This window comes from Astatotilapia calliptera, chromosome 9 (assembly GCF_900246225.1).
Source record: "Astatotilapia calliptera chromosome 9, fAstCal1.2, whole genome shotgun sequence".
NCBI classification, from domain to species: Eukaryota; Metazoa; Chordata; class Actinopteri; order Cichliformes; family Cichlidae; genus Astatotilapia; species Astatotilapia calliptera.
Genome location: NC_039310.1, coordinates 1,676,692 through 1,696,758, shown reverse-complemented (window position 1 = coordinate 1,696,758; position 20,067 = coordinate 1,676,692). Strand labels below are relative to the sequence as shown.

General features: G+C 46.7%; 1 protein-coding gene across 1 annotated transcript in view; it reads left to right on the top strand.

The window, feature by feature from the left end:
• The window catches only part of LOC113029847 (SCO-spondin-like), a 29,034-nt gene that overhangs the window by 8,518 nt on the left and 449 nt on the right, over positions 1-20,067 (top strand). Inside the window, exons 23-60 of the mRNA XM_026180877.1 lie at positions 8-130; positions 313-442; positions 798-923; positions 1,741-1,826; positions 2,930-3,115; positions 3,211-3,381; positions 3,465-3,720; positions 3,839-3,885; positions 4,009-4,179; positions 5,090-5,224; positions 6,245-6,381; positions 6,465-6,559; positions 6,656-6,705; positions 6,794-6,964; positions 7,223-7,393; positions 8,897-8,976; positions 9,469-9,638; positions 9,755-9,801; positions 9,936-10,130; positions 10,584-10,754; positions 10,863-11,063; positions 11,169-11,259; positions 11,355-11,575; positions 11,660-11,806; positions 11,937-12,103; positions 12,264-12,409; positions 13,054-13,274; positions 13,364-13,399; positions 13,539-13,703; positions 13,892-14,098; positions 14,209-14,376; positions 14,514-14,648; positions 15,530-15,767; positions 17,963-18,115; positions 18,209-18,255; positions 18,344-18,514; positions 18,595-18,771; positions 19,925-20,062. Of these exons, the coding sequence (XP_026036662.1) occupies positions 8-130; positions 313-442; positions 798-923; positions 1,741-1,826; positions 2,930-3,115; positions 3,211-3,381; positions 3,465-3,720; positions 3,839-3,885; positions 4,009-4,179; positions 5,090-5,224; positions 6,245-6,381; positions 6,465-6,559; positions 6,656-6,705; positions 6,794-6,964; positions 7,223-7,393; positions 8,897-8,976; positions 9,469-9,638; positions 9,755-9,801; positions 9,936-10,130; positions 10,584-10,754; positions 10,863-11,063; positions 11,169-11,259; positions 11,355-11,575; positions 11,660-11,806; positions 11,937-12,103; positions 12,264-12,409; positions 13,054-13,274; positions 13,364-13,399; positions 13,539-13,703; positions 13,892-14,098; positions 14,209-14,376; positions 14,514-14,648; positions 15,530-15,767; positions 17,963-18,115; positions 18,209-18,255; positions 18,344-18,514; positions 18,595-18,771; positions 19,925-20,062 (5,547 nt within the window). The remainder of the gene's footprint in view (positions 1-7; positions 131-312; positions 443-797; positions 924-1,740; positions 1,827-2,929; positions 3,116-3,210; positions 3,382-3,464; positions 3,721-3,838; positions 3,886-4,008; positions 4,180-5,089; positions 5,225-6,244; positions 6,382-6,464; positions 6,560-6,655; positions 6,706-6,793; positions 6,965-7,222; positions 7,394-8,896; positions 8,977-9,468; positions 9,639-9,754; positions 9,802-9,935; positions 10,131-10,583; positions 10,755-10,862; positions 11,064-11,168; positions 11,260-11,354; positions 11,576-11,659; positions 11,807-11,936; positions 12,104-12,263; positions 12,410-13,053; positions 13,275-13,363; positions 13,400-13,538; positions 13,704-13,891; positions 14,099-14,208; positions 14,377-14,513; positions 14,649-15,529; positions 15,768-17,962; positions 18,116-18,208; positions 18,256-18,343; positions 18,515-18,594; positions 18,772-19,924; positions 20,063-20,067) is intronic.

Sequence of the window (20,067 nt, the reverse complement as noted above, 5' to 3'; positions counted from 1 at the left end):
ATGACAGGTTGTGTCCGTGGCATGGTGGTGGTAACAGAGGAAGACTGTCAGGCCGGGAGAGTCGATCCCTGTCCTCCTACTTGCTCACATCTCAGCCTGGACAGAAACTGCACTGCTGAGTGCATTTCGGGTAGGATGCACAGTAGATTTGACTCGAGGCCAGCGTTGGCTTTGCACAGTGCGCAAAGAAATTTCAGTGGTCTTCTAGCCTTTGAGCACAGAGGTTCTGAACATTAATTATGTGTTATTGTGCAAGATTTATCCAAATGTAGCTGACACAGTGATTAAGGCATGAATGATGTCTTTCTCCAGGCTGTCGTTGTCCCTACGGGCTGTACCTTCAACAGGGACGATGTGTGAATTCGAGCCAGTGCGTCTGTCACTGGGATGGCCAAACACTGCATCCGGGACAGGTGGTCCCCAGGGACCAGTGTACCACGTGGTAAGAGCCACGCTCAGCTCTTTGTGCCTGGAACAAAAGATGATACTAAATAAACACATCAGTCCAAATTCAGGTTTCTGTTGAATTATGGATTTGTTTGTGTTTGTAATAAAATAGTGAGAATCATAATGAGCAGCACTGGCAGCATCGTTTGCACTGGTTTGTGAGGAATTGCTCACATCTGATTGTTTTATTTATTTTTAACAGGGACAGTGTACAGCAATACACAGTTAGCCGCAGCTAATTTTCAGCCACCTATAAATGCAACAACAAACAAACTGATTAATAATCAACCTTTTTAGCTCATGTTTAAAAATACTTTATGTATTCTCGATCAAATTGCTTATTCTTACAGTAAGTGCAGAGATGGGCAAGTGACATGTGACAGATCCAGCTGTGTTGCAACCTGTCACTGGTCAGCCTGGTCGTCATGGTCACCTTGTGATGTAACCTGTGGTCTGGGGCTACAACAACGTTACAGGTAAGCTTGTTTAGTTTAATATATGCTTTAAAGCAGCTCAGTCTGTCCCAGGACCTGCCTGCAAACTCTTGCCTCATGAGGACGGGCATCGCTGAGCACCAGGAGGAACCCAGGATCCACTAACAGTGGGTCCAAGCATCCTGGTACTTAATGGCCGTTTGCTAGCATGTAGACGTCTGTGTGTCCCTCTGTGGATATCGTTCACTGACCCACCACCAAACTGATCACGCTGAACGATGTTACAGTCAGCAAACAATGAAGAAGGTGAAGCTGAAAAGCACAGGGCGCCAATTCTGATGATCTATGTCGGGTTACGAAGTGTTGGGCAGTGAGCACAGGGCCCACTAAAGGACGTCAACCTCCAGGCTAACTTCATGAAGGTTTCCCTCACGCCACCAGTGGTGACACTGATCCTCTCTGAGCACAAAGCCACTGAAAAATCAGTCAACAAAGATCAGGAGGGAAACCACTCCTGTTTGGAGGAGTTGTTGGTTTCATTATCACAGCAAAGCAGCTGAAACAACAACCCCTCTGCTACTTACCTGACACATCAATGGCCCACAAGTTTAACTGACTTGATGCTGTCCTCTGATTAAAAAGCCTTCCTTTCATGTTTCGACACTGTGTAACACTAACCGCCTGCTTCTGGGATCATACCGTATATTTCTGATGTGAAACATATTACCAGTGTTCAGTTTGTTGGTTGTAAATGCTTATATGTATAATTTATCATTTCTGTATCACTTACTGTTTGGATGTTTGTTTCCTCGCATACTTTAAATAGATTGTGAGGAGTGATTATGCTCTGTGTCCTCAGGTCTCTTCCAGCAGGAGCAGTCAGAGGTCAGCCCTGTCCAGGAGACTCGTCTGAGGCTCAGAGCTGCTCCAGCACATGCTTCCCTGGTATATTACACTCACAGCCTTTACTACTTCTAGACTAGACTATTGCAATTCTCTGTACATGGGCCTCCAATTCTCTCTCCTCCAGCGTTTTTCAGTTAGTTCAAAATGCCACAGCACGCCTCTTAACTGGCACCAGAAGGCATGAGCACATCACCCCAGTTCTAGGCAATCTACACTGGCTCCCTGTTAAATACCGTATCGTGTTTAAAATCCTTCTGTATACTTTGAACATTTTAAATACCTTGGCGCCCAGTTACCTAACAGACCTTCTCGACGTGCATAGCCCCAACAGAGCGCTCAGATCCTCTAACCAACTGATCTTACTGCAACCAAGGCCCCGACGAAAGACTGGAGGCACCGAGCATTTGCAATTGCTGCACCTAAACTCTGGAATCATCTTCCAATCGATGTGCGCATGTCAGAATCCATTCAATCATTTAAATCACGCTTAAAAACTCACCTGTTCCATCCAGCTTTTGAATTAGTTTGGACTTCCTCCCAGTCTGCAGTTGTGCTGTCACTGTAACTGTAACTGGTTTACAACTGTTTTTGTTGCTATTTGTTGTAATCCGCTTTGCTGCCTTGTGTGAAGCACTTTGCTGAACACTGTCCTTTTTAAATGTGCAATAGAAATAAATATTGATCTATTGACACGTCCGACACACAGCATGTTACGGTGATTATTGTTGTGTTTTGGGTTTTTATGAGAGAATACAGCTAAGAGCTCAAATTTCTTTTGCACAGAAGTTTAAGTTGTTCTTGTGTAAGTTAGACGAGTTCAAATCAAGCATCGCTGTTCTGTCCACACGTGTGTAAATCTGTTCTGTGCTACATGTACAAAGTTTGAGCAACACAATGCTAAAGGTGATGTAATCCTGCAGCTCAGGAGGGAGTGCAGGTCATCTACTAATTGGAAAGTTGATGCTTTTAATCCCTGGCTGCTCCAGTCTGCATGCAAATGTCCTTGGGCAACTTAGTAACCCCAGGCTGCTCTGTGATGCATCCATCATAGTGTGGCTGTGATAGAAAGTGACCTCTACTCAGGTGCAGTGGAAAGCACTGAATGAGTCCATTACATTACTTTCCCTCCTCTTGTTGTGCAGCGCTACCAGGTGGGACATGGAGTAAGTGGACCGGCTGGTCAGAGTGCAGTAAAACGTGTTTCAACCACGTAGATGATGTGGGGGTGAGGCGACGATTCCGCAGCTGCACGCCGTTTAACCACACGCAGCCCGCCTGCGATGGAGACAGTGAGGAGCAGGAGCCGTGCAACACTGAGCACTGCCCGGGTATGACACATGTAGACACACAAAGACAGGATAGATGGCATCATTCCTGGAAAAAGAGAAAAATGAAAGGCCGTAAAGCTGATGTGTTCTTCTAGTGCCCGGTGGCTGGTCAGCCTGGTCGGCCTGGTCTCAGTGTTCGTCCAGGTGTGACTCTGGTGTCCAGACAAGAGAGCGGTTGTGTAATTCCCCCACACCACAGCATGGAGGTAAAAGCTGTTCTGGGCCTCACATTCAGACACGCGACTGCAACTCTCAGCCCTGCTCAGGTACCGTGTTTGTCCCTGTTACGTTTCGCCACCCCGTCCGCTGAATATCACGTACAAGTCTTGTTGCACTCCTGTCCTCGCAGGCGTGTGTCCAGAGGGCATGACGTATATGACGGTACGAGAGTGCGAGGCTCAAGGGGGCGCGTGTCCACGGGTGTGCTTGGACATGACCTCCACAGAGGTACAGTGTGCCACCACCTGTTACGACGGCTGCTACTGCGCCCCAGGCTTCTACCTGCTCAACAGCAGCTGCGTGCCCCTGGCACAGTGCCCGTGTTACCACCAGGGGGAGATGTACCCAGCTGGCGCCACCCTGCCTGTTGATGCCTGTAATAACTGGTACCTCTCTTTACTCGTGCATCGCATTAAAGAGGAAGATCAAACTGTAGCTCTAACCTTCCATAAATACAGTAATCTATGTGTGAAATCACTTGTCCTTACACTGTGTGTCAAACAGCACATGCACCGATGGAGAAATGCAGTGTGGGACAGCTCCCTGCCCCGGTGAGTGAAAAAGAAACGTGCTGTTGCTGTCTCCCTCTGTCTCTGTGTTTTCTTGCTTAATGGTTTGTGTCTGCCACTTTATTTTCCTTTGTCGTCTCTCGTGTGTGCGTCTGTGTTTCTCAGTGGACTGTGGCTGGAGCAGCTGGACACAGTGGAGTGCCTGCAGCCGGACGTGTGACGTTGGTGTGAGGAGGAGGTATCGTTCAGGAACCGATCCTCCTCCTGCGTTCGGTGGTCGTCCCTGCAAAGGAGACAGGGTTGGGATTGATACCTGCAGCATTGAGCCCTGCTTCGGTGAGAACGACTGAATTAGAAGAAAATATACACTAGTGGTCAAAAGGTTTAGAACAGCCCGATTTTTCAGTTATTCATTACAATTCAAGTCATCCAAGTCCAATGAACAGCTTGAAATGCTACAAAGGTAAGTGTTGAACTGCCAGAGGTAAAAGAAAAAGGTAAGGTTACCCAAAACTGGAAAATAACATACAAGTTAAAATTATACAAAGAGGCCTTTTTCAGGGAACACAGCATGGTTAACAGTTTAAAGCTGCTCTGCAGCAGTGGAGGCTGAGCAGGCCTTGAAAGCTGAGCAGCATCAGCTGAACAGTATTGTACTGCAGAAAGTAGAGTGTTGCTACAGAAATGGCAAGAAAACGGTGATTAACAATGGAAGAGAGACAGACCAACATAACACTTATAAATGCAGGTCTGTGCTACAGAGAGACTGCAAAGAAAGTCAAGATGTCAGTGAGTCCAGTTTCCTTCAGCATCAAAGGCTCAGAAGCTGACAGGAAGAGATCTGCAGACAAAGACACGAGTGAGCCAGAGGACAAGTTTCAAGCAGCTTAATAGTGGTCGTAGTAAGAAAGAGAAGACTTTGAGCTGCAGGTTTGACAGGACGAGTTGCAGCAAGAAAGCCAGACGTCAGAATAAGACAAAGAGGCTTGCCTGGGCCATGAAACACTGCCACTGGACTACTGAAGACTGGAAGAAGGTATCATTGACTGATGGATCAACATGCAGGATCCATGCTTTCATTTCACAGTGCAATCAGACATCAAACTGCATCATTTTCAATAAAAAGCTGGAAAAATTGTGGTGTTCTGAAACTTTTGACCAATAATGTATATGTTCTAAAATTTGAAAAAAAAACTGAAATGAAACCTTTTAAGATGAAAAACTTTAAGCTGTGATTCGTCTGAAGGTTTAAAGGAGCCGTGGAGTCCATGGTCAGAGTGTTCAGTGACGTGTGGAGGAGGATACAGGACTCGAACCCGCGGACCCATACGGATTCACGGCACCACGCAGCAGTTCAGCACCTGCAACCTGCAGCCTTGTGGTAACACAGGAACAGCCTACATCATAATAATAACACAACGCTGGTGTCTGTGTGGATGCAGCGGCTGCAACAAGTGTCTGTGATGGAGGAAGAGAGGCTCCGGTGATCTTCTCAGCTGTTCTCACTCTCCCTTGAGATCCGATACAGTGCATTTACCATACAGACAGTGATGCAGCTGCTCAGGACGCTCTTTCCATTACATCACACAGTCATGGTTAGACTCACTCTGAGTAGCTACAATCCTACAGTCTCAGCCTATTTGCACACTTTGTTTGGTCTTTGTTTATTCACAAGCAGAAGTCACTACTGCTGACATCGTTCACCTTTCTGCAGCTACTTCTCACAAGAACCGAGCGAGGTCCACTTCCCACAACAAACCCACAGAGTTAGCACGAGTCACTTGCAGGTGTTTCTCGAGTTTGTGACTCGTGTGATTTGAGTTGCTACAATCTGATGACTTGTTTAAACTTTATTGTAACTTATGTCTAGTATGGCAGCATGGCACACAGTGCAAAAGCATTTAACCTCTTCTTCATTTCTTAATTTTTTGCATATTTGTGACACTTAAATGTTTAAATTTCATTCAGTATTGGACATACCAGAGGAAATAGAAAATGCAGTATTTAAATGATTATTTCAGAGCCATCCAAACCCAGCTGCCAAGGCGTCCGTTTCGTATTTACTCAGGAGATCTTTGCCTAACTTTAAAATCGTTCTGAATTATTTGTCACAAATATGCAACATCTGAGACATCAGAAAGGGCTAAATACTGTGTCGTGGCACTGTATGGCGTTTCCTTTTATCTGTTGGTGCTGATACAGTTTGGTAACAGAGCCCTGAGTCACATCGCTCATGGGTTGAATTTCCATGGCTGTTGTGTTAAAACTCAGATATTATGACAGTTACATTCTAATTCATACGCTCACCGTTTCGCCCACTTTTCATCCCTTCAAACTGGTGTTTTTGGTTATGCTGTAGGGGTTTTTACTGGTCTTTTCTCTGACTCTGTTGCTGTGCTAGATGAAGGGAAGAAGTGTCCTCCGGGCCAGGAGTGGATGCAGTGTATGATGGGAGCAGTATCGTGCATGGACCTCACATTGGATCTCAGCAGGAACTGTACTCCGGGATGCCGGTGTCCACGAGGGACTGTCCAGCAGGTGAATGGGTGACAGGAATACACACACACATAAACAGATGGTTTGGGTACGACCTCTTTGCTCACGGGCTCCTACGTTCCCAGGACGGTGTGTGTGTGAGCGAGTCTGACTGTCGCTGTGATGTAGGCGGAGAGCAGTACAACCCGGGAGACACCGTGCCCTTAGACTGCAGTAACTGGTAAGTAAAGCTGGCTTGCTTCAGCAGATATATGAGCCGTGACAAACTGTGGAGATATAAAGTGGATTAAACACAAATGTGTGTCAAATATTTCAGTACCTGTGAAGGAGGAAGGCTGGTGACCTGTTCCCGTTTTAGCTGCAATGGTATGTATTTACAGTGCGATGATGTCTTTCGTCTTTTATAATGTGATTTACACTGATTTTGCCTGATTTTACCGCACAAACCAAACAGTTGATGGCCAGTGGTCAGCATGGACTCCCTGGGGTCATTGTTCGGTGTCTTGTGGAGCAGGCCTTCAGTCTCGGTACCGGTTCTGCTCCAGCCCCCGGCCCTCTGGCAGTGGCCTGCCTTGTACGGGCCCTCACCATGAGGACCAAGTCTGCATCATCGCCCCGTGTGACCGTGGGTTACTTTTCTGTCCCTGTGCATTGACTAATAGTCTGAGCAAACGTGAAGTTTCATTTGTCTGGCTTTGAATCAGTTACTAGGAAAGTGACGCCTCCCTGTCGTACAGTAGGATGCAGTAAACTCACAGTAAAGTGTCCACACTGGCACTTTAAAGTTTTGAAGGGGTTCTTGTATTTATGTTGATCTGCTCAGCTTACTAACCTTTATTTGCTCTCTTCATGTTTTTTAATGTGATGCGTTGGCTTTTTCCAGGTGATGGTGGCTGGGGTCAGTGGAGTCATTGGACGGAGTGTACCAAGTCTTGTGGTGGGGGGGTCCGAAGCAGAAGGAGAAATTGTGACAGTCCCAGTCCAGAGGGGGAGGGGAATTACTGTGAGGGGCTGGGAAGTAAAGTCACATCCTGTAACACCGAGCACTGTCCAGGTGCGTTTGTATTACTAGCATGTGCTGTCTGCTAACTACACTGAGTACAGCGCGGTAGATTCTGTATTACTGAGGGTTGTCATTCCTCAGTGGCTCACTATGGGATTGGCCTGTCTGCTGATCGCAACGACCATGTCGGGCAGAGCCACGTACCATTAAGTGGCTGCGACGCAGGCATTGTTCAAACGCCTCTTTGTGCTTCAAGCATATCTTGACCTGCAATATAGGCTAGCTATTATAGCTGTCCATAGATATGAGTGCTAACGCTAACTTGTCTGTCATTGTTACTTGGCTTCATCCTGACCTTGAGTCTTCGCCATGCACCGTGGTGTTCTACCACTTAGCTGTACGCTGAGATGGTTTCTTTTTACGATTATGCACATCAGCCGACATCTTCTTTGCTGTAGTTAGCATACAAGCTAACACAGACAGTCCTCCTGAGATATACTGAGTAGAAACACACACCAGGTTTACTTGTGTTGCCTAAGGCTAGAACATGCCCAGCTCACGATTGAAGGCGTTGGTTTATGTGGGCACTGGATGAGGATGACAATGAGGTCAGACCCCAGAGAAATCTTCATCCTCTACGCTGAGGCTGCCGAGCCTAACAATGAACGGTTCCTGGTGTGCACCAGCACCTGTTCCCAGCATAGATAGAATATGTATTTAGTTCAAAATTCCCAAACAAATCAAGCCCCGGCCAGCCCCCGTAAGCCCACCAGGCCAGGAGGGGAGGGTGGGCTGGCCATGGAATGACCGAACTCCACAGCAGCTCCACTGGGACAGTTCTTGTAGCCTGTCGGTCAGCAGGTCAGAAAGAAGATGCTACCCTGGCAATCTCCTTCGTTCCCACAGGTGAAAAAGCTGCATGGTCCCCATTCATCAGCCCACATGCTACATTCCTAAGTGTGTTGCACATGATAACCTCCTCCCACTTTTGACTTTGCCCTATGTTAGCTCTTTTGGTGGAGTAAATATCTCAGAAGATACAAATTCAGGAGGAGGTTTGATTTTCAGAGCGTGTGTCACGTCCTTTGGCGGCCCGCCTCTGAGCCCTCAGAGCTTTTGTACGTTGCACCAAAGTGGTCATAGCAAGGCATTTGTTTAGCTACGTATTTAGACCGCTGGCTAATTCTAATTTGGTCAGACCAAGAAACTACAACACAAGGATCTGTTGTCCTTGAAGCATCTTACCATACTAAGGCTTCATCATAAACACAAAAGTGTTTCTCTAGGAGAACTTTAAGTCGTGTGTTCTCAGAGTGAGATGTCTCACAGCCCACCTTGTTGGGTCAAAGGGCGACGAGGTGCTTATCTTAAATAATAACTGCGAAGTAATGCAAACTCAAGTGTGATTGGATCAGCCCAGCGTGGTCGTGCATGAGACACATCCCTCTAAGGAATACGCAGGGAGATGCTTCCTATATTAGCCATCTCAATCATGCTACTCTGAGAACCAGGGTTATGTAAGTAACCCAAAGTCCTGTATGCTTGTGTTTTCAGTGGCACCATGTTCCCAGGTCCCAGGAACAGTGTTCAGCAGCTGTGGGCCATCCTGCCCTCGCTCCTGTGATGACCTTACTGTGAGTATCACTAGTGTGACTCCTGTCTGTCACTCGATGTATTTCATGCTTCTTATCCACAACCAGGTTCTGGAGGGTGTCATCAAAACAAGCTCAGTCCTCCCTCTCCTCAGCACCTCCCCCAGGTTTTCCAGGGTGATGCTGAGGTGAAATAATTTATCAACCATGCCCTGGGTCATGGTGGGAACTGCCTCATGAAAGTTCTCCTCCTGTTTAAGCCTTTGAAAAAAAAACATTCTGCCACTTGTATCTACAGTCTTATCCTTTCAGCCACTACCCACAGTATTGTACTGATAACTAAGTCCTTAACAGACTGGTACCAATCCACCTGTCAGCCTCCCACTTTGATCTGGTTCCACAGAGTGGACATCCACCCTTTTCTGACTTATGTCAGACGTGGATGTGCTTATTCTCACACTCATTACTGGGGATTAATAAAAGTCCTAATTCCCCCCCCCCCCCCCCCCCCCCCCCCCCCCCCCTCTCTCTCAGCACTGTGAGTGGCACTGTGAGCCAGGATGCTACTGTACAGAGGGAAAAGTCATGTCTGCTAATGGGACCGTCTGTTTAGAGAAGGAAGATTGTCCCTGCCTGGACCTTAACACCGGGCGACGACTGGAACCTGGAGACACCATTGAAGCCATTGATGGATGCAACAACTGGTCAGAATTATACAAACACAAGAAGCACACGTAACACATGTAAAACACATTAGGATACACAAAGATAACCAGTTAGAAAGGAAACCTGAAGATCCTTCTGTTCCTTTGTTCTTTAGCACCTGCGAAGGTGGGAAATTCAACTGTACTCGAAACCCTTGTCCAGGTAAGTAAAGCCAGCTTTCAGTTTCAGTCAGATCATCTTAATAGTGTTAATATGTAGGACGATGTAGACAATGGCTATGTCTTGTAGTGGGTATAAAATAGCACAGATAGTTGTTACATCCAATTTAGTGTCAGGTGGCTGGTGTGAGTGGTCAGAGTGGACCCCCTGCTCCAGGACCTGTGGAGCAGAGTCGGTGACCCGATACAGAAGCTGCAGCTGTCCTGAGCCAGAGGCCGGAGGAGAGCCGTGCTCTGGTGAGCAGGAACTGCACAGTGGGGTTGGAGTTCAGATCCACAGGCAGCCCTGCCCTGTCGTTACTTTCTGTCCAGGTGAGATGATAATGTCTCATGGAAAGACACATTCGCACAGTTTGTAAATGTTCTGGATGCGTGTGGCTGAAACTACTTGCCTTTGGGCTGAAGGTCAGAGGTCAGAGGTCACGTTTTCTGAAAATCTTGTGAATGCAATGACTCAAGATGGAAGTCAGCTAGGATTTTTGATTTTATAGCATTTATACAGATTTCTGTGTCATGCTGAAAAATGACCTACTGTTATTGCACTTTTCTCTCTCACTGAGATATTACAGTTTTGTTTTGCTACTGTTGTTAATCACTGTGCATTTGTCTCTTACTTATAGCCTCGACCGTTTCAAATATTTTCAAATATTAATATTTTAATTTGTGTCGGTTTTCTTTTTGGTTTTCTGGTTCCAGCTACAGATTCTCAGTTACATCAGAGTAGTTGTACCTCTTCTTCTTCTCATTGCCGTACTGTGTCTTTAGTTCATGGCTCGTGGAGTCCCTGGTCCATGTGGTCAGAGTGCGATGGATGCACAGGATCGTCGACTCGGACCAGAGAGTGTAACAGTCCTCCTGCTAGATTCGGCGGTCTGCCGTGTCTGGGAGAGGGGAGGCAGAGCCGCCCTTGCAGTGAAAATCTCACCATCTGCTCAGGTTAGCATAGCTGTGGGTTTCATTCACTTTGACCGTAGAACTGCATAAACACTGTTCCACTTTTAAAAAACGATGTGGATGGTAATTCTATTCAAACCTTGTTCTCAGACTGTGGTGGAGGCCAGGAAGAATGGCCTTGTGGGAAGCCCTGTCCTCGCTCCTGTTCAGATCTCCATGGTGACACAGAGTGCTTGGACTCCCCCGAGTGTAACGCGACCTGTGGTTGTCCTGGTGACACGGTGCTGCAGGACGGAGTGTGTGTGGTGAGACAGGAGTGTCGCTGCAAATACCACGACAGCTCTGCTAATGGTTTGATCCTAATTTTGCTAACTTGTAAATATCAGCGTGTTAGACTGTGAACATTTTACTCCACTCAGTGTGATCATTTGCTCTGATCGGTCTATTTTTGTGCAGATTCAAGCAATGCATCGTGGCTATGGCCCGGTGGATCTGATTGGCTGTTTGCAAATCCAGGAGAGAAAATTATCAGTGACTGCAAAAACTGGTAAGCAGCTGATTCTTATTTTGGTTTAATTCACTCTTAATGTTCGAATAGCAAAAAAAAATGCCACATAATGTTTTTTGCCGACCTAATCTCAGCTCGTGTGAGGCTGGCGTTCTGCAGTGTCAGTCTGTCCCCGGCTGCCATGTCGACGGTGGCTGGAGCCAATGGGGAGCCTGGACTGAATGCTCTCTTTCATGTGGCGGTGGAGTAAAGTTCAGAAGGCGCCTGTGTGATAATCCGTCTCCGCAGAGTGGCGGAAGAGGCTGCCTGGGTGATGCTGAGCAGCAGAGAGACTGCAGCACGCACCTGTGCACAGGTAGTCATGACGGGCTCATCTAGGTTTTTTACACTACCATCTGCATTGTTACATGTGTGATGTCTGTCTGTATTGTGTCTCCAGAGTCAGTGGGCCCGTGGTTGCCGTGGTCTCAGTGGTCCGAGTGCTCGGTCAGCTGCGGTGGAGGGCAGCAGTACCGCTCTCGTCTCTGCAGCCTTCCAGCGTGCAGCGGTCGTCAGAGCAAGATCTGCAACACCCACGTCTGCCTCGGTGAGCGTCTGCTTCCTGTGCAGTATTTGTAGCCATGCTGCAAAGTTATATTTACACTGCTCCAGTTGGAGGACTGTTTAATTAGTGTCTTTAACTGCTGTTGCTGCGTGGGCTTCATGTCGCTCTGCAGAGGTGGGCTGCCCTCCTGGCAGGCTGTACAGGGAGTGTGAACGAGGAGAAGGTTGTCCTTTCAGCTGCGCTCAGGTCAGCGGCAGGGAGGGATGCTACGCTGACGGCTGCGAGGAAGGCTGCCACTGTCCCGTGCACACCTACCAGCACCGTGGACTCTGCTTGTCGGTGGGTTCAGAGTAACTTCAGTAGTAGACATGTGACGTTTTAAAAGTGCAGCACAGAAAATGAAGAGCATGAACCAGGCTGTGATGCACCACTGAGAAGATCATTTCAAACTGATGCAGTTTCTTCTCTTTAGAGGGTGTTTGTGCTTGGTGTGTTTCAGGAGTGTCCATGTCTGGTGGATAAAGAGCTGCTGGCCTCTCTGCAGAGCGTCTCTGTGACACCAGTCGCATCCCTGCTGTTTCATAACATCTCAGAGGATATGGAGCTCCAGTCTGGAGATACGTTTGTCCATGACTGCAGCGCCTGGTAAGCAGAGAACTTTGGGAATAATATTACAATTAAAAAAAAACATATTTTAAATAACTACTTCCAAAGTAGTCGTGACATCCCGTTCAGGTGGGGGCAGCTATCAAAGTGGGAGAGGTGGGCTGCACCGTGGACACGTCGAAGTATCCATGGAAATCACTGCAAAGCCGTTATCACAGGAATGACACCGTTGTCATTTGAGATGGACTGAGTTGAGAGCAAAATTTTATGGCCTCATTCAGATCTGACTGAGTCATTAATTCTGAACAGTTGATGCTGGTTTTATACAAACCTGCTGATATCCAGACAGCCCATTCTTCAGGGCAGGCCTTTCTTCTTATTAGCAAAGATAACGCCAAAGCACAGGATGGATGCATTCCAGCACTGTGGCCCTGTAATAAAGACTTCCAGTGTCAAACTGGCCTGTCCACAGTCCACCGGTCCCACTTTGAGAACATCTACCACAGTGTACAGCTACAACCTGAACTGGTGCGCAGCTACAATCCTGTACTGAGTAAGAAATGGAAAACATTTGTTGTTGTGACACAGTGGGAGCGATGCCAACTGTGTCATACGTATAAAACAGTGTAAAACTGCTGTTATATGGAAAATCACCACCAGTCTACCCCTTTTGTTCCCCGTAGCGAGTGTGTGCACGGCAGGTGGAACTGTTCTCTGGAGCACTGTCCTGTACACGGTGCTTTGTCTTCCTGGGGCCCCTGGAGCCCTTGCTCACTATCCTGCGGTGGTTTGGGGCTCAAAACCCGCTCTAGAGGTTGCACACAGCCCGCCCCGGCCCGTGGAGGGAGAGACTGCCAGGGGCCACGGAGGGAAACGACCTACTGCCAGGCCCCTGACTGTCCAGGTACTTTGGAGAGATTCTGTAGAACACGTGTAATATGTGTATTTCAGGGATGAAGGTCAGATTCATGAAAAGCTGCTTTTCCCCTCCAGCTACTGTTGTTCCAACAGAAGAACCAGCCACACCGGGTAGGTTCACTTTTCTGTGCACTCATTTGACTCTGTTCCTTTGGTTGCCATTTTCTTGTATTTGTGCATGCTGTTTAGGCTTTTCTTATCTTAAATATCCTCTCTGTATTTCATCATCTTTCTGTTTCCATCTCCTCAGAGGAGGACTCTGGGTTCTCTCCCTGGTCGCCGTGGAGTCCTTGCACAAAGACCTGCACCGACGCTCTCAGCCCGGCCCTGAAGTCCCGCCATCGACAGTGTGTGACACCAGCCTGTTCTGGAAGCTCTCACCAAGAGAAGGCATGCAACTTGCCCCAGTGTCCAGGTACACCACGCCCACTGTCTGCCTGCCTCTATTTATTTAATAAATCAGTTTGTGTTGCCTTATATAACTATAATATAAAGTACAAGTTAGTGCTCAGTTGATATGACTGCAGGAGCTGCGTGTGTGGTTCTTGCTTTGATGAATACAAGCGTCAACCAAGCTTATGTGTTTTGTGTTTCTGTTTTGAGGCGAGGTGTGTGTAGAGGCCGAGTGTGCGCGAAGGAACTGTTCGTGGACCAAGTGGGCAGAGTGGAGCGCTTGCTCGCGGTCCTGCGGCGTGGGTCAGCAGCAGAGGATCCGAACGTTCCTGAGCCCCGGAACAAACGGCTCGTGGTGCGAGGACATCCTCGGAGGAAACGTGGAGCATCGCTTCTGTAACATCAAACCCTGCAGAGGTCAGCTGTAATTATCAGTTCAAACTCTTCAGTGAAGGAATATTTAAAAAGCCAAAGAGAGAGTTTCATTTTTCACTTACTGGTCTGCGTTTGTGTTCGATGTTGTGTAGTTGATGGAGGCTGGTCCCGGTGGAGTCCGTGGTCGCGCTGTGATAAGCGTTGCGGCGGCGGACGCTCGATACGCACTCGCTCCTGCTCTAGTCCTCCACCCAAAAATGGTGGAAAGAAGTGTGCAGGAGAGAAGAACCAAGTGAAACCTTGCAACACCAAACCGTGCGGTGAGTCTGATCTACCACGTCCTGCGTTTGGCTCGTCATTGTTCCAGCATATGGCTGTTTATCTACAGGAGTGTGTGTTCAGCCTGTGCAGATAGCATCATGGCAAAACTCAGGAACTGCTGTCTGTGTATTGTCAGATGATAGAGGGTGCCCACCAGGCCAAGAGTTTGTGATGTGTGCCAGCCAGTGTCCACAGCGCTGCTCAGACCTCCAGCAGGGCATAGAGTGCCAGACCAACAGCGAATGTCAGCCTGGCTGCCGCTGCCCTCAAGGTACACAAGTCACACCTCATATGTGCGTGTCTTTGTCCGAAAAGTTCCTCTCCTGGCACTGATTTAACCCCTAAACTGTTCTGTGCTCTCCACTGAGAGAATAGCTTCGCGTCTAGAAATGGGTTTGTTATAACTCCTCTGCCTTCTTTAGGATTCGGGGTTCTGAGAATATACAAATTCCTAGAGTCCTGAATCCCCAACATGTGCACGGGATCCCCCAAGATATCTGCACACAGCTGACTCAGCGTAAAAGTTCTCTGCAGTTCTCAGTAGAACCTTCTAAGAGACGTAATTCAGTTACAAATGGTGTTTACTCCAGTTAGAAACTGTTGAATTGGAACAGACTGAGTGGCTCATCAGTGGTAAAACAAAAGCAGAGCGGACTGTAACAGATAACACAGGCCTTCAGTTTAACAGCATTATCAGGCAGCCAGTCATATTCTGTTGATGTTTGATTGACCTTGGTTGGGTTATTTAGGTGTAAGAGTTGTTTCCACTGTTTAAAACTGGCTAAATCTTTTAAAGATAAATAACCTAACCGGCTCGACGTCACACAAGTATTAGAATTTAGTTTTTTTCCAAAGACATTATTGGAGTGAGACGAGGAAAAATCTTAAAGTGAGTCTGGGAGAATTCCCCAACAATAAATATGATGGCAGAAATCAACAACAACAGGTTTAACTGGTGATTCTGTAATGGCCCTGTGGACCATTAAGATGACATCTCATTTAGATGATGTTTCAGAGTAGCTGTGCAGTGCAAGGCGTCATTCTGCTGCCAAGTGATGAGATTTGCATCTAGAATTGTTTTGTTAAAACGAATTCATTTTTTTTCATTAGCATGAATCGTGGTTTGCGTATCTTTTGTACGTGTGTGTTTAGGTCAGTTGCAGCAGGACGGGGTGTGTGTGCAGCTGTGGCAGTGTGACTGTGTGGACTCACTGGGGCAGATTTGGGTGGCCGGCAGCACGCATCAGGTGGACTGCAACAACTGCACCTGCTCTGACGGACAGCTGCTCTGCAGCAATGACAGCTGCCAGGCTACCTGTGTTTGGAGCTCCTGGTCCAGCTGGGCTCCCTGCAGTGTTTCCTGTGGACAGGGCCAGAGAACCAGATACAGGTGAGGTCTCCTGGGACCTGGACGAAGGAGACATGGTTTGTTTTGTAAACTGTTAAATTCTTGTTTGAGCACGTCCGTGTTTGGACATTAAAATGGGATCCAGACGGAGGAAAGTTTTTTTTACAAATCTGAAACTGGATTTTAAACAGGTTTTAAGTGGTACGCTCTTTAACAACAAGACGGAGATCATAACGATCAGAAAATCTATCATATTGTTTCCAGTGTAGAGATGGCACGATGCCACTTTTTTATGTCCGATACCGATATCATCAATTTGGATATCGGCCGATACCGATATGAATCCGATATAGTGTTTTTTAATCAATAAAACTGTTTTTTTAATATCTTGCTGCTTTTTGTATAAGTTCATACTCAAGTTTAAAAAAACAACAACACTAAAGCTATTCTGTTAAACCTGTATGTAAAAAAATACAACAAAATATTTCATAGTTCAGCAACACTGATCAATCTAATAAACTTAAACCTGCTCCATCCTCCCTATTCTGGTGTTTTAAAGAGTACTTTGCAAACTCCCAGGAAAAAAAATAGGGAACCACCCCCCCCACCCTCCACCTCATGATGCTTAATCAACGTAATCAACTTTAATTTGATGCAGTGTGAAAAAAAATGCACAGAAATAAATAATTTTTCTACAATAATAAAATAGATTCAACATCTTTCTTCAACAGAACTGCAGACTGCACAGATGGTATCTTCCCAAAGGAAAAAGTACTATAGCTTACTAGTATATTAGACTTAACAGTTACTATATGCAGTAATGGACTTCTATATATTTAACATCAGATTAAAACTTTGGGTGTCAGATAATTATTTATTGAAAGCTCGACATTTTAAATGAGAATAAGAAAGAAAAGTATGTCTTTGTGCCCCCTTTTCCCTGTTCATGCCCTATCGGCCCCCTGGCTAAACTTTGCTAGATCCGCCCCTGCACAGTTACAGCCGTCAGCTGTAGAAAAAGATCCTCGAGTAGAAAGTAATAATAAATAAATTCTAACAACAGCTGATCAAGCTTAAACGTGCTGCTGTTGTTCAGCCGCTGGTTTCCTCTTTCTGGTGCAAAGTGGGCCAAAAACAAAGAAGAGAGACGGACTCGCGACAGAAAAGCCGATCAGCTGATCACTGATCAGTTTCACGATTGAAGTAGCAGCAGAGAGAGAGAGAGAGAGAGGCAGTCGCTCCATATATCGCTTGTTAAGCTTTACAAACATTCAGAGATGAACTTACACACTTGCTTTACTTCTCTCTGGGATCACTTCAGAGATGAAATGCTGGTTTGGTAGTGAGGCTACAAATACACACAGCCGCTCTATCACTGAGCACACTGCTCCGACATGCTACGGTTATGAGCCGAGTTACGCCGTGTCGCAAGTTTTGTGAGGTGCTTTTTTGATATTTAATGGATCGGATTACATTTTTTATTTCTCTCCGATATCCGATCCAGTAATTTACGTCAGTATCGGACCAATACCGATACGTAATATGGGATCGGTCCATCTCTACTCCAGTGTTTGTCTTCTGTAATTGCTGAATTAAGGATAAAGTTGATTCGAGTTGTCTGAGTCAGTGTGACGATTAACTCTGTCGTCTGTCTTTTGTCCGTGTCAGGAGATAAAATCGGGGCTCTGCGGGAGCCGGAGCGTCACTTGCTGAAAGCATTTCTTTCAAAAGAATGAATTTGCTGCTGATCAGACACCTTCCTGATGGATAGTTAAATAGCTTCGTTTCCATGGTACTGCAAGTTCTCAATGCTAATTCCAAATCTTAGAATTTACAAATAACATAAGATACATTTAACACTTTAAATCACATATGAAAGCAGTCACGGAGTAACAGATTAGTGATCCAGGCTTCCTGCTACCACAGTAAATCAGCAATGTAAACAATAATGGAGTCTAGTAGGTTAGGGGGCGGAGCCAGAGTTTCAGTCTCACAGCATGGGGGTAGAGGTTATTCTGGACTGGATCCTGCGCTGCAGTTTTCAGAGCACCTAAAGGCTGATGATTTTCTGAACCCTGACTGTGAATCTTAAATATATGAAACGTGAAAAGAGCGTGATGGTTGGTTCATGGTCTTTGGTTCTGCAGTGTATCTGTGGATATAAATACATGCAGTGGTATTAAACTGGTTTTCGGTGTATTCCACTGTGATTACCTGCTGTTCGTGTTATGTGCCAGGTCTCTGACCCCAGACACCGAGGGAACACGTTGCCACTTTGAGGAGGTCCAGCACAGACCCTGCAGTCCAGGAACCTGCCCACCTCTCTGTCTCCTTGACAACCAGACGCTCAGTGTGGGTGACACCTGGCTCCAAGGAGAATGTAAACAATGGTGCGTTAGATAAGGACAGAGGATATGGATGTTAATGACAAAAATGAAATGTCGGTGATACTGTGCTGGAAGCTCTGCCTGTGTTTCTTCTAGCACGTGCACTCCAGAGGGAGTTTTCTGCCAAGACATCGACTGCAGAGGTGCGTCGCCGTGTTTCTGTGAAAGAGTGTCGCAGATGTTTGAAGTCCTTGCAAAGAAAGTTGTGAAAATCCTTTGTGCTGTTTCCAGTGGACGGTGCTTGGACCCCCTGGTCGGTGTGGTCTGACTGCTCAGCGACTTGTGGTCGGGGCACACATGTTCGAACCCGCGCCTGCATCAACCCCCCACCACGAAACAATGGTTCTCACTGCAGCGGGCCAGAGAAAGAAACACAGGACTGTCAGACCCCTCCGTGCCTGGGTCTGTATCTTAAGGCAAGGAAAGAAAAGCCACATATTCTCTCCAATCAAAGGGAATTTCATTTACTCTTGTATCAACAGATGACCTTTGCCCTTGGTCTCCTTGGTCACCGTGCTCCCAGACGTGCGGGGCGGGGTCTGTATCACGACACAGGGCGTGTGTGTGCGAGCAGGGAGGAGATGCGGCGTGTCCCCCTGAGATCGAGGCTGAGAGGAACCGCGTGGAGACGCAGCTGTGCTACAAACAGCCCTGTCCAGGTACAAGAGTCATGCTGGCAGCACTGAAGCCAGACTAACAGCCACGATCGCTGTTTGTGCTGTTTCTCTCTGAACAGCTGACGGCTCTGTGTGTCTTCAGCATTTCTGAGAAGCCATTGTAATTAGAGGAACTTCAGCTGAGCTCATTAAACGATTGGACATAGTTGCAGTGACTGTTACTGATGAACACAGAGTTATTCTAATATATTATTAGGTAATGAGCTATATGGGCACAGACCAGAGTACATGTAGGGACACAACATTAGAGACTAGACTGGGGAACCACAGAGTGACATTTAAAGGGTTATTGGATCTTTGTTTTTTAGCGTCACATTGCATTATTAGGTCTCCATAGTGACTTAGTATGGTATAGATTTTCTGTTGAAGGAATATATTTCATATATGCAACCTGCTGAGCTGTATCTCACACCGCAGGACGAAGCCGTGCAGTAAAGTTACAGCTGCGCAAAATAAGAGTTAAGTCACATATGCAAAAAATGTTTTAGTGGTTGATCCCAGTCTGTTTCACACTGCTGGAGCTAATAGGACACAGATTGCAGATGTTTGCCACAGAGAATATTAAATCAGTCAAACTAACTTCACTTGTCCATCTGCTGATTTCTGTGTTGCACACATGTGCATTGCAGGTTTTATTGAGTGAAGCTGGACAGGTAGGTACAGCCTCTACTAAGTGAACAGAGCTCAGTGTACAGGGTATCGGTGTCACAGAAAACAAATCGGACCCTTAACATTACTAATGCTACCAACAAATCCTGGAACACCGGGCAAATTGGGAAAAGATGATCTGGCAGAAGAAATGAGGGCGGGCAGGAAATACACAAGGGCAGGAAGTGAAGTATGTGAAATATGAGAGAAAATAGCACAAGTAGAGCTACACAGAGCTTTGGAGCCTCGCATTCAAACCTGTGTTAGACTGTGAGAAGCTTCCAGACTGTTTGAGATTCACTGACTTTCATCTTTTTATTGTGCTTCACTTTTTGAAGCCAGTGTAGAAGAAGGTGGGCAGGTATTTGACTTCTAAAATTATGCCATAGTATGCGATTAACTGAAGAGCCGACTGTGTGTTGAAGCGACTCACAGATGACATCAAGCGCTCGTGAATCGCACTTGAATGTTTTCGTTGCTTTGGCAGGCTGTCCCATGTCAGCGTGGAGCGTTTGGTCTCAGTGTTCCTGTGCGTCCCAGAGGCAGCAGCGTTACCGTGTAGCGCTCTCTTCACCCACCAGGGGCCAACAGTGCACTCCTGTGGAAACGCAGAGCCGGGCATGCGGTCTC